Source organism: Colletotrichum higginsianum, chromosome 8, assembly GCF_001672515.1.
Source record: "Colletotrichum higginsianum IMI 349063 chromosome 8, whole genome shotgun sequence".
In the NCBI taxonomy this organism is placed as follows: domain Eukaryota; kingdom Fungi; phylum Ascomycota; class Sordariomycetes; order Glomerellales; family Glomerellaceae; genus Colletotrichum; species Colletotrichum higginsianum.
Genome location: NC_030960.1, coordinates 1,950,428 through 1,963,205, shown reverse-complemented (window position 1 = coordinate 1,963,205; position 12,778 = coordinate 1,950,428). Strand labels below are relative to the sequence as shown.

The 12,778-nt window shown below is 55.0% G+C and overlaps 5 protein-coding genes across 5 annotated transcripts; 2 read left to right on the top strand and 3 right to left on the bottom strand.

Annotated features, from left to right (window-relative positions):
- Positions 1-757: 757 nt before the first annotated feature.
- Positions 758-1,669, top strand: CH63R_11565 (F420-dependent nadp reductase; the record flags this gene model as incomplete). The annotated part of the gene is made up of 1 exon (XM_018306539.1): positions 758-1,669. One exon carries the CDS (start codon positions 758-760, stop codon positions 1,667-1,669), a length of 912 nt encoding a protein of 303 aa, XP_018153380.1.
- A 37-nt stretch (positions 1,670-1,706) lies between these two features.
- Positions 1,707-2,873, bottom strand: CH63R_11564 (uncharacterized protein; the record flags this gene model as incomplete). The annotated part of the gene is made up of 1 exon (XM_018306538.1): positions 1,707-2,873. The coding sequence occupies one exon, from the start codon at positions 2,871-2,873 to the stop codon at positions 1,707-1,709; it is 1,167 nt and encodes a 388-aa protein (XP_018153379.1).
- Positions 2,874-5,210: 2,337 nt separating this feature from the next.
- On the top strand, positions 5,211-6,016 carry CH63R_11563 (Pectate lyase A; the record flags this gene model as incomplete). Its single annotated transcript, XM_018306537.1, has 2 exons — positions 5,211-5,535; positions 5,628-6,016. 2 exons carry the CDS (start codon positions 5,211-5,213, stop codon positions 6,014-6,016), a joined length of 714 nt encoding a protein of 237 aa, XP_018153378.1.
- A 364-nt stretch (positions 6,017-6,380) lies between these two features.
- Positions 6,381-8,159, bottom strand: CH63R_11562 (Cytochrome P450 monooxygenase; the record flags this gene model as incomplete). Its single annotated transcript, XM_018306536.1, has 3 exons — positions 6,381-7,081; positions 7,138-7,903; positions 7,968-8,159. The coding sequence occupies 3 exons, from the start codon at positions 8,157-8,159 to the stop codon at positions 6,381-6,383; spliced, it is 1,659 nt and encodes a 552-aa protein (XP_018153377.1).
- Positions 8,160-9,504: 1,345 nt separating this feature from the next.
- CH63R_11561 (Terpene cyclase/mutase family member) lies at positions 9,505-11,623 on the bottom strand (the record flags this gene model as incomplete). The annotated part of the gene is made up of 2 exons (XM_018306535.1): positions 9,505-10,353; positions 10,424-11,623. The coding sequence occupies 2 exons, from the start codon at positions 11,621-11,623 to the stop codon at positions 9,505-9,507; spliced, it is 2,049 nt and encodes a 682-aa protein (XP_018153376.1).
- Between the last annotated feature and the right edge of the window lie 1,155 nt (positions 11,624-12,778).

Below are 12,778 nucleotides of genomic sequence, written 5' to 3'. Positions count from 1 at the left end.
GAGCCTTGAGAGTGGCCGCCATCGAAGCTGAACCAAAGTGGACTCAACAGCCACAGCGCAGAGCTTAGGGGCCAGCCACAGTAACTAAGCCCTGAATATTATGGAACACTGCAGCAACCCGAGACAGTCTAGCTCAGCTACCTGCGCCGAGTCAACTAACAGCATGAAGTAGACCCAATGTTCCGGTGCTTGTACCATTGCACCGTAAGGTACAAGCTGCCACAAGATCGTCTGCTGAGGCTGACAAATGTCTTCTTGCGGCCTGCTGAGGATGTTTAACGCCAGTTGACGGGAATCTGCCCTCATTCAGACCCCAACACCAGCATTGGCCTTGGCAGTAGAGGCCAAGCTCGCAGTGAATTGCCTATTCAGGCAATGATCTGCATGATTAAATCGCAGTGATCGCAGGATCTTAACCACGTTGGTGTTATTGGTTTACATCAGCGTGATCCTGCTTATGAATTGTTTGCTCCTTTACCCAACACAAGACTTGGGTTCCAGGGAAACATCAGCCTCGATACCTGATTCTGTCATTGACAGCTATTTGGCGATGCCTCATTCGGAAAGTCAACACGACTTTCGTCAAATGGCGAGCTGGACAACGAAAAGAAATGGGATATATAAGATGGCCAGCTTCAGCGCCTTTGAAACCGAGGGAAAGTGCTAAACACACAGGATCACATTTCTCAACTCATACAAAACACTGTTCATACTATCTTATATCAACGCTCCGTCACAACCCCACAATCATTCAAAAATGCGCGTTGCTATCGCCGGCTCCGGAAGCGTCGCCCGTTACTTTGCGGAAGAACTCCCCGCGGTTGGCCTCGACGTCGTCATCCTCACCCGGTCCATCAAGCCCGAGTTCGAGAATCTTCCCGGCGTCCAACAGTTCGTCACGGACTACTCCGTCTCCTCGCTCCTCGAGGGCATCGAGGGCTCCAGCACCCTCATCTCGGCCATTCTCGGCTACACGTCCGCCTTCATCGACGTGCACCGACGCCTCATCGAAGCCGCCAGGAAGAGCAGCACGTGCAAGCGCTTCATCCCCGCCGAGTATGGCGGCAACTTGGAAGACTTCCCCGACCAGCCGGCCTTCTACTCCCGCCTCCAGGGGGTCGTCCGCAGGGAGCTGGCCGAGCAGGACGAGCTCGAGTGGACGCTGCTGTCGACCGGCTGGTTCGTGGACTACGTCGTCCCGAGGCGCAACCGGATGCTGCAAGACGCGGGTGATGCGATCCCCGTCAACATCGCCGGCGACAGCATGCTGATCCCGGGCTCCGGCAAAGAGCCTTTGGACTTGACCTCAGTCAGGGACATGGCCCGGGCAGTTGCCAAGCTGGTGCAGGCGCCTCGATGGGAGCGATATACGTACCTCTCGGGAGAAAAGTCGACGTGGAACGATATCGCGGTGTTGGTGCAGGCGAAATACCCCCAGGTAACCGTCAGGCACCGCAGTCTCGCCCAGCTGATCGAGGATATTGTCGCCCATCCGGACGGCGAGGAGCGGATTGTGGCTGAGTACGGCGTCTTCTCCGCCAGCGGCGCAGGGTCTCTGCCCGTCGACAAGGTGGCCGCTCATCGAGAGAAGTACTTTGCGGGGATCAAGTTTAGAACGGCCAGGGATCTGATGGCGGAAGTCGAACGGGACCCGGATGTTATCGTCTAGAAAGTCAGCAGGGATGGCGGGGATCTACCAGCTACGCTCAATACAATACCACGTCGAACTCTGGCATGCTTGCGAGGACGCGAGTCCAGGGCTCCGGTGCGGATCCCGGAAGGGCGGCGTCGCGGCGCCTCCAGACCTCTTCAACTGCGAGAAGCAGCGTGTCCCATGTAGCGATACCCAGTGAACTTCGTCTGGTGAACAAAGACCTCGCTCTTTCACGAAGCTCCGGCGTAGTAGCCTCAAAGGCAACCGCCGCGTATACCCACGTCTTGGGACTGCTGTCCTTCTGCAGCAGCTCGAGCAGCTCCATGTGGTCTAGGCACCTGGCAACGAGATCCTGGACCCCCTCTTCGGGACCACGCCGGCCAGAGTTGCACCTGAAGTAGAGCAGGCAGGCGCAGTAGAACAGCGAGCGGTGGTGGTGTACCATTGCCGAGTCGGCATTCCCGACGTCGAAATCCGTCGATGGCTCTGGTGTGGATAGGACAAATTCAATCTCGAGCTGATCGAGCTCGTCTGGCGTCAAGACATGGGTCTGGAGTAGCTTTGTATTGAAAGAAGAAACGAGCTCGAGAGATTGTGCCGGCATGCTCTGGCTCCCAGTTGATTTTGCACCTGGTAGGTCGTTCTTCAGCGGGGCGGGAAACTCGAGCCGTCCGAGGTACTGAGCCTGAATCAGAGTGAAAGCAGAAGAAAATGACTGGTATGTCAGGGCCGCAGTACTCGACTGGCTCCAGGTATCCGTGCTGGCCCCTTGGAGGAGATTCCGGGTCACCTTGACGACTTCCCGCCAGGCCCCCGGTGTGCCGGTGACGAAGTGGATGAGTATCCACAGGCACAAAGTAGCGAGGGTAGCCATCTGTTCGTCGTGTTCATTGCAGTTGATGTTCTGCATGAGGTGATGAAAGCTCAGTTGCTTGTGGTGGAGCATCAGCCCGTCTTCATGGGGGCGGCCTCTGAGATTCGCCTGATGGGCCGCGGAGATGGCGCAAACCGCGTGGAACAATGCGACGGTACTGGTGGACTTCGTCCGGGCCGCCCGACTCCCCGCAAGTGCCATGGGCGATACGACGGTAAGGAACGGGTTAACTGGGCTCCGGATGGGGATCAGCTTGTGTGCGAGGTTCGTTGCCCAGTGGCTGATGAGATCCCGTTCTCGAGCCGGAGCTGATGGCAATCCGAAGGGTCTCAACGGGCTGCCCATTGGAGGCATAGGCCGACGACCCCATGAGCTGAACGAGTCTCCGCCATGTAGATGGGGATGCAATTGTGAGGGAAGCTGGCCGTCGTTCAACGGCCAAATCGACGTGTGTTCCACTGGCCACGGGCTGAAGTCCTGAACTTCTTTTACCGAATGAACAACGTCGCTGTGAAATGACGAACTGGGTTCGCCGCTCCACACTCCTTCCAATGATATACCCGGTTCCATCATATTGTTGACTGGATCGTATTGATCAGTTTCCGAGCCCAGAGGGCCATAGGCATGATGGATGTCCTGGGAGGTCAGCTCTTTCGCGGCGACGGCAGCTCTACCGCGTTGGTCGGCACAACTCCGACTCGTTGGCGTAGGCTGCTGTCCAGAAGAGGCCTGAGAGGGAGCAAAAGAGTCGCGCAATGAAACATCGATATTCGGAGATGTTCCTTGGTTCGACGGTCGCCCAGAGATGCCCGGCAAGGGGCTCATTTCAGCCCTTGACCGGCCCCGGCCACCGCCTTTCGGCGCCCCTTGGCCCGTCGGTGCGAGCCAAGTCAGGCGTGTGCCGTACCCCTGGCATGTGAAGTCGCCGATAATGCAGCGCCTACATCTAGGACGCTGCTCGTCGCACTTGACATGCCGCTCGCGACACGTCCAGCAGCCCGTAAAGGTCTTCTGCCGCTTCTTCCGAGCCGTTTTCTCCGGGGTCCTGCCGGCCATCATGGAGCGTAGGCCTCGGTTCGGACAAGTCTCATCGGTATGTTCTCGAGGGAGAGACGTACAGAGTACACAGGGCTCTGGTCTGGCGATTACAGATTGCGAGTCTGTGGGTGTGCTGGGCGTTCTGACATTCGGTGCGTCATTGGAGGTTTTCAGCGAGGTTAATTATTCCTGGCTGGGCATTGAGCCAGCCAAGAATACTTGAATGCAAGCTTAGTCATCTCACAAGTCAGGAGACGTTCTCCGAAGCGCCGTGATGGCCATGCAGGGAAGACGATAGCCCAGTCTTTTCGGACCTGGACGTAAGCAAAGAGCCATCAGTTGAGTCTTTTGGTCCATGAAGGGAACATTCAGCTATGAATAAGCGTCGTCATCGTGCGTGGGTATTGTATATACAGAGTACAGTACAGGCTTGGGCCCGGCAGAGAAGCCTCCGATGCTGCGAATGCCGGGTTTTCTGTCAACATGGCATTTGAAGAAGAACAATGGGGGGGGGCGCATTACCGCTGCCGGCATAGGTCATGTGAGGTCGACTCAAGCTTAAGCTTAAAACTCGACCGGCTCTCCTGTGCAGAAAAGCTCCCAGGGAAGACTTTTCCGTGGTCGAACGATGCACTAGCTGCGTGGGCTTGGGGCCCCGGGCCATTTTCCGTCGCAAGGTAGCCTGTCTCGTGATGAAGCTTGGCGTCAGCAGGTTGTAGCATCCCTTTATCGTCCTCCCTGTGACCCTGGATCACCCCCCCTACTCCGCCAGGCGACGTTGTGGACTGTTTATCCGGGCCTGTTTGAGCCTAATGAATGGGCAAAACTCATCGTTCCTCCCAGAAAGTCCACCGTGTTCCGCCGTGTGTTTTGAAGATATATATTCATTGTCCATCGAAGGTAGAATGAAAGAGTTGCACCGCACGACTCAAATGTAAAGAAGCTAGAGAGCAACAGCGGAGCAAACCTGGTTTCCCTTGAGTCCTAGGTTACATCGCACAATCATTAATATGGGCCCTGTGCCCTGGTCACTGCCGTTAGATGTTTCAAGGATATATTACTACTTCTATTAGACGGGGCCTCCAACGTCCAGTTGTGCAGATACTTGATGAGTGGAATATTTCCTGGACGGAACATCCACCAAAGAGGAGCGGATCCGAGCCATCTGTGTTGGAGAAATCGTAGCAGAGCTCGGTTTCCAGATTAAAGCCACGAATGAATGTGCACACAGCATCACCTGACCCGGTGTTCCCCAGGTTGAAATCGTATCCATCGATTAATCCACTTTCCCAAAACTGGCAGCAGGCCGAAAAACCACGCGGGAAATTGTCTACTTACACTGCTCACTGCTAGGGGTTGCTTGACACATATGACATGCGACCAATCATGGACTGTCACGGCTGTTCATATACATTGTTTGCGTGGGTTGCCAACCCCTCCTGCAATCCTATCGCGCCTGGTTGCGGTGAGCCCCTTTGGTGTGTGTGTTGACGAACTTATTACTCAAGCTCAAGCTGCGAGCCCATACTATATAGTGGTCAACATCCTGCAACAAATCTGTTGACTCTCAGTCACTCACCCACCTATACCAAGAAAACACTACTTTCCTTCGGGTTTTTGTCCAGTCTTAGCACCTCAATCATCATGGCTATCGCCAAGATCTTCTCGACGGCGCTGCTCGCCGGCCTTGTCGCCGCCCAAACCCTGACGATCCCCACCCGCACTGGCTCCATCATCTCCCTGAGCCTACCCAGTCTGATCTCCGGCTCCAGAGACTTTGGAAACAGGGAGTTCGATCGCGGACGGGCTTGCGAGACCGACGTCCTGAGCAACGGCGGCGAGCCGGTGTTCATCCTGGAAGACGGCGCGAGCATCAGCAACGTCATCATTGGCCAAGGCCAGGTGCAGGGCATCGAGTGCAGAGGTGCCTGCACGTTGAAGAATGTCTGGTTCCGTCGCGGTTGTGATTGTAAGTTTGCTCTTCCCGCCTTCACGCGTCTACATCCCCCCAGAATCTGGCGTGGGAAAGTCGGCCACCCGACTGACTGGCGGACGAAACAGATTCGATTCTGCTCAGTGGCAACGGCAACGTTCTCGTGGAGGGCGGTGGCGCCAAGGCCGCCGAAGTCATCTACCACAAGGGCCGCGGCAACGTCACCGTCAAGGACTTCACTGCCATCGACTCGACATACCTGTACCGCTCATGCGGCAGCTGCAGCAACAACGGAGGGCCGAGGAATGTCGCAGTGAGCAACCTGAAGGCCAACAATGTCAAACTGGTCGCCGGCATCAACTCAAACTACGGAGACACGGCCTCTGTGACCGGCTCTTGCGGCACAGCTGTGGCCAAGGTTTGCCAGGAATACAAGGGTGTCGATAGAGGACTGGAGAGCCCCAAGGTTTCAACCACTGCCAATTGCAAGGGCCAACTATCTCTTGGTGCCTGCTAGATCGTTTAAACCTATGTAGCAAGCAAGTACGGTTGTCGGGTACTTCCATGAATAAGTGTTAGAGGACTGGGCTCGGACTTTGCAAGGAATCGAACTTGTTCTGCCCGAGTCTTCTTTATGAGCAAAAAGTGAATCGTTTTGTCTTCTAAATCTAGTCATTTTTGTGATGGAGGCAAGCAGCATAACAATTTGAAAATCATGGAACTGTTCCACCGAATTGCTTGAAGTCTGCAAGTCACTCCCCATATCGTATACACCGCAAAACTCCAGGCACTGATTTGCTGCTAACCTCCTCCTCCTCCTCCCCCTCCAAAATGTTGTCGAACAGACTTTGGATGACAACAAGCGAGCTCTTCAATAATGTCTATTTAGCCCCCTCCAAACGCTTGATCTCAAGCGGAACCGTGACGTCCGTCGTCAGGGTGAAGTCGTTGAGCCTGTGGCCGACAGCCGGTCCGCCCTTGCGGTCGACGTCGCCCACGAGCCTGAAGTCCCAGAAACGAAGCATCTCGACAAAGAGCACCTTGATGGCGGTACTGCTGAAGAAGCGGCCCGGACAGCTGTGGGTGCCGAGCCCCCAGGCCAGGTAGTCGGACGTCGTCGTGATGTAGTGGAACTTGTTCTCGTTGCCGTCCTGCTGGCGCAGCTTGTAAAACCTGAACCCGTCGAACTCGTTGGCGGGGGCCATGCCCGCGCTCTCGTCGTAGGTCTGTTGCGTGCTGGGGGAGGTCATGACGTGGTACACCGGGACACCGATACGAGTGCCGGCGGGCAGCGTGTGGCCCGTCGAGAGGGTGACAGGGCTCTGGACGATGCGGGCCATGTTGACGAGCTTGTTCGGGCAGAGTCTCATGCTCTCCTTCAGGAAGCTGTCGAGCTTCCTCAGCTTGACGTAGGATGTGCGTTCCATGATCCTGCGGCCCTTCTCGTCCGTGGTGAATCCGTCCTCCTTCAGGATATCCTCGATCTCCTGACGGAGGGGGGCGAAGTACTCTGGCCTGGTGGCGAGATCATACATGGCACGAGTGACCGTGTAGCTCACGCTGTGGATGGACACCCACGACACTATAATTGCCTCGTTAGTGGTTGCGTCTTGATAAATCAAGGGAGACTAAACTTACGGGCGAGTTGGTTGAGGGCCAGGGAGGTCGCAATGTCCTCATTGGAGGCGCCCTCGGGGATGATGGCGTACTTCAACAGCCACGAGCAAAAAGTGCCCTGCGCGTCGTCAAACTCAAGCGCTTCTTCGTCGGACATGTAGTGCTGGAGAGGCTTCTTCTCGTCCTCCCATGAGTTTGGGTTCTTCACGCTGGTCCTCTCCTTGACCAGGTTCTCGACAATGGGCATGAGGATCTTCTTGCCGCTTTCCAGATGGGACTGCATCTGCTTGACCTCGGGCACCCACTTTCCAATGATCAGACGCAGCCAGTAGGGGTACTTGTTCAACGCGTGGCGGGCGCGCATGAGATCGATAGTGTACCCGATGGCCGAGCGCAGCCACTCGGGACGACGGCTGATGGGGCGGCCGATGAAGATGCGCGAGAGCATCAGGGCCGACATCTTGGTGACGCTCATGTGAAGCATCTTGGTCGACCACTTGTCACTGCCGACATCGTTGAGCTCGATGTCCATGGCGAAGCGCAGCTCGTCCAGGATGGCGGGGATGGCGCCGTTGGTATGTCTGGTCAGATCGATGCGGACGGTGGGCAGCAACTCGCTGCCGTATGTGCCGCCTCCGACCTTGGTCACGGCCATGGAGTGGTCGATCTTGACCTCGGCATGGAGCGAGACCTTGTCTTCGGGCATGTTCTTGACATCGTCAACTAGATTGCCGGGGAGGATGACAATTGGCCTCGATGTCTTCAACATGAAGGGAGTGTCGGGGTACTGCGGTGGCGTTAGATCAGAGGAGTCTTACAGAATGGGTTTACACGAGCAGAACAGGTCCTACCTTCTCGTACAACCGCGTGAGGGTGTTGAAAACTCCCTCCGGGCCCGGATCAGGGACCACAACTGGCATGTTGAGGCTTGGTTTCCTGAAGAATGCAATGTACGACACAGCACCAAGCGCGACGAAAATGGCCAGCAACGTGGTGGGCTGGCAGCTCGCCATTGAGCTGGCGACAATTTGTTTGATAGCCATGCTGGAGGTTGCTCAAGGAAATGACCAAAAGGGAAATAGGTTAGAACGTGGAATGACTTGTCTGTAGTCCTATGGCTGTCTGCCAAACTGATAGAAGACTTGGAATGAAATATCTTTTGTGAATCATATGTGTCCTAGGACAAAAGATATTAGCAATGGTCAACTGCGATTGGAATCATTGGATGGCCATAGACCAGCCTTTATCACCTCAGGTCCGGGTCTTTCAACTGCCCGAACGCCAAAACCATCAGCAGGGATCGAATATCTCTATATCGAGTATATGTTTCTTGGTTTTATGGCAATGCTCTTGTCATGTCCCAGCCCGTCGTCAACACCGGGCTTTGTTCGACTTGGCGCTCCGCATGGAGCCTGACTAGGGCTATTTCCTCAAGGCTTTACATGTCCCAAGCTCAAACGGCGACTTTCCCAGGTTTCCCGGTGGGGGTTTCATTTTCTTTCTGGGCTCTGTGGTTTCTATGTTTCTGGCACAATGTTGTATCACTGCCAAGGGGCGATTCAAGCGTGTAAGACGAGTCATGGGCACGAGGTTCAGTAATATGTTGCGGATCTAATTGACCCGGATTTTAAACTTTCGAATTGTATACCATTATAGGTGGAAAGTATTGACTGAATACGCCGCATTCTTCAGCCGCTCTTCAACCGGCCACTTTCTGGATGATCTCGGCCAGTGCGGACATTGAAACATGGGTGGGACCCGGAGGCTGGGTTGCAACAGGTGCCGTCCCGGCTCGAAGGCGAACACAAGGACACCCTGGATTCTTAGGGACGATTAGTTGTAGCGTCCAGGATCACTGATCGCGCTTGGCAGCCCACACTGGCGGAACAACAATTTCCAAGGTCGATCTCTGGCGTGTCATGCGAACTATTGACAACTTGGCCGTTCAAACTCTATGTTGAGATGACATCTTTCGCCAAGTGTACGCCAATATACCCCCATCTGGTGCTGCTCCACGCTAGTCTGCCCGCATGCGGAATACAGTCAGCCAGGACGTAGAGGCTCATCGAAGTAATTCAAGAACTAAACTTTTCATGGAATCTGCACGGAGTATTGTGCGGAGAACAAGCGAAATAAAACTGAATCAAGGCGATCTGCCGATGACTCAAAGCGACTCTTGCACGATTTCCTCCACGTGGACTCGGACCAAGTACGGATGACAGGAAGCCATCTTGGTTGATTTGGGACGAACTCAACTGTCCAACATCAAACTTTAGGAAGAAACCTTAGAAGAAAGGCTGTGTAAATGCCGCTCTAACCAAGGGAATCTGTTGCTATAAGTGGCCAGAATAAAGCAAAACAAAAAATACAAACACTGAACTCATTCGCTTATTGTGCTTTACAAGCATGCAAGTAACGCCCCAAAGCAACCATTGGATAGCCGTGCTTCATGCACCCAAAATCCAGCCACAGCGTGTTGGGGAATCCCACGCTAACGTATGCCTCCTGCTCCCATGTGACGCCTGTAGGAACATCAACCTGAGTACGAAGCAGATACTGCACCCCTCTCTCAATAGACGGGTGTGTGTGAGGAAGATGGGAAAGCAGCGCCATGACGGCCCAGGCAGTCTGCGTCGGCGTCGATACGAGACCACGGCCAGCCAGCGTCTCGTCTCGATACGAGCCGAGGCTCTCTCCCCAACCACCGTCCGCGTTCTGAGTGGCCTGGATCCAAGCCAGCGGCTCCGAGATGAGGATGCCCTCCTCCGGCTGCTCGATAGACCGCAGATACGGCAGCGCACAGAGCACGCTGCTGGTGCCGTTGAGGTAGTTGACATGCCACCTTGCCCACCAGGTGCCTGTAAGCCTGTCTTGCGACTTGGCGATGTACTGAAGACCTCGCCTGCAGGCCTCGCGAACGCGTTGGAGAACAGCCGAAGGGAGGATGGCAGAACACGTGGGCTCGGTGATGATGTACCCGAGGACCTCCAAGACGCGTCCCGAGATGTCGGGGACGCTGGGATCAAAGAACTCGACGCCGTCTGCGAACGGGAAGAGGTTGGCAATCTTGCTCGTGTTATCAATATCGTACGCGCCCCAGCCGCCGTCGCCCCCTTGCATGGAAAGCAGCCAGTTCAGGGCTCGGGATCCGCATGCCGAGTTGATCTCCTTGGGGTTGCGCATGATGATGGCGAAAAGGCACACCAGGGTATCATCGTTGTCGGGGAAATACTCGTTCTGAAGACAGAGAGATGCGTCAGCAACGGATACGGTTCGACTCGGTTCATGTTGCAGAGGGGTGACTCACACAGTACTGGAATGACCACCCACCAGGGAGAGCAGCTCTGGGGTTCGTCACAACGTAGTCGCCGTGCGTCTTGAGGATCTGGTGATCCTTGAACCACTTGATTGACAGATCTGTACGGTCATCGGCCAATCCGGTTTCAAGTAAGCCGAGCGTCATCAGAGCTGTGTCCCAAACAGGGCCGATGGTGACCTGCATCCGCAGACCGTCGTCGTCCTCCCAGAGGGCGTCTTTCATGGCAGTTGTGAGATGTCCCATGACGGGATGGCTTGCTGGAAACCCGGCGGCATGTAGGCCGACGACGCACAAGAAGTTGGAAATGGTGAGGGAGCCGAAGCCACCGGCATCCAGGTGCTGGACGATGTACTGAACACATTGGTCGAGGCAATAGGCGCGCAGGGGGGATCTCTTGAGCACCGGCTCAACTATGCTGGCAGCCTTGTCGATCATGGTGCAGGCGAAGCGGCCAACCTGGCCTTCCTGCCATAGTGTTGACAGCCTTGGTATAGACTTGAGTGTGCGATCGAGCGGATTGACGAAAATCTCGTCGAGGAACGTCGCGCCAAGGACCTCTTCGTCCTCGGAACCGAGTGGGTAGAGTGGGAAGATTGGCTGGTGGTGTTTCAACAACATCACGGGCACAGCCGACACACGCGACCAGTAGGAGAATGAGTAGATGTTGACGGGGGAGAGGCCGGCGGGAAGAGCCATCAGTTCAGCGGGGACTTGGGCCATGTCTTTCCAAGAGATGATGCCAAAGATTGCGAGCACCAGCTGTGTTAAGACGCCCACTTGGCCGACGCCTCCATTGCGTAGAATGAAGGCCCTGGCTTTGCGCATCGCCTTGGAGTCCACTGGCGTACCCAGAAGCTTCAGTCCGAAGTAGGCTTCGACTGTGGTTGAGACGTCTCCGGCCCAGTCATGGACCGAGGGCGCCAGGCCCCATGAACCGTTCTCGTGGCTCTGTTGTGATAGAATCCAGGCCTGGAATTTGGTGGCCTCTTCCCGAGATAGTTGGGGTCCGATGATTTGTCGGATGCAGAGCCACTGGACTGTGAAGGAGATGCTGCTGCGGACCTCGAGATACCAGTGGCCGTCTGGCCTCATCTGGCTGTAGGCATGGTCGGCCGCCTGTTTGATGCAGTCGGTGGCTGATGAGGCAAGATCGATGGCTTGCTGTGAAAGAATGGTCTCTGTCGTCATGGCTTTTTGCTACCGAAGTCGGTGTTTTGCGGTTGTAGAATACAAAAAGAATGAGGTGAACTTGACCGTTACATGTGGTAATAATATCTGATTGGTCTCCAAGCATGGATTTCGCAGCAAGGCACAAGAGGGGGGGCACATTGTCACGCGGGATACTAAGACCTACAGGAGACTTATACGGTGTACCTGTTCCACAGGCTGATTAATGATGAAGCAGTTGTCCGGCGTGTAGGATGTCCTGTTACCCCGAGCTCACCTACCTACGTAGTTCATCTGACACAGCCCAAGTGGTTTCCACTCGCTGCCTCCGCATTGTTCATCCTGGAGCTACCGAGTGCTGGGGATTTTTCGGCATACAGCTAAGCTACCTCCGCCGCACTTGGCACAAGACTGCCGAGCGTTCTGGTCTTCCAGGAAAAGAAACATCCAACTACCTAGTCTGTGCTTCGCGGTCAGGCATATCTGGCCCAGAGCGTGGCACAGGCAGATGGGTCATTTGATCTCCGCTATGTTCTATAGTTGGCACAGCACCAAGACGATTGGCAAGTCTGTCGCAGATGGGATGATATCGTCCAACAAGGGCGATCCTCGCGGATTCATCTTAAAACACATCGGCTGAAGATGCCCATCTTTTTCGGACTGGCCAGGGAGCGGTGCTGTTCCACAACCTCCTGGGCGGTGTTGACCCGATGATCGATATCATTCTCCAGACAGTTAAGCACGAGTCACGAACAGAACGCCGCTTTTGATTGTTTTGGAGACTTGGCACCACAAACCATACAATAATATGTACATAAACCACTTAACGCAGCTTCAGCCCCATTTGAAACGCCCGAGTCAGAAAGTCTACGACGGAGGGTATCCACACGCCAAACAGACGCCATGCCCTGGAATCCGTGGACTTGCGAAGCTGTTATCCGCCGAGTAGCTAGGATGGTCAAGTAGTTGCCGGAATGCGTGGTGGACTTCCCATCTGTGGGTGTGTCTTGGCAGCAAAGTATAGCCTACTGTTCGCATGAGCACCATTCTAATCCTTGGACATGGTGAAGTTCTTGGAGTCCCTTCATCACTGCTTTTCACTGGAAGAATGGCCTTAGACAAGATATAGAACATTGGCTCTTCAGTAAATCACGAACAGCGAGTTCAAATGAAATC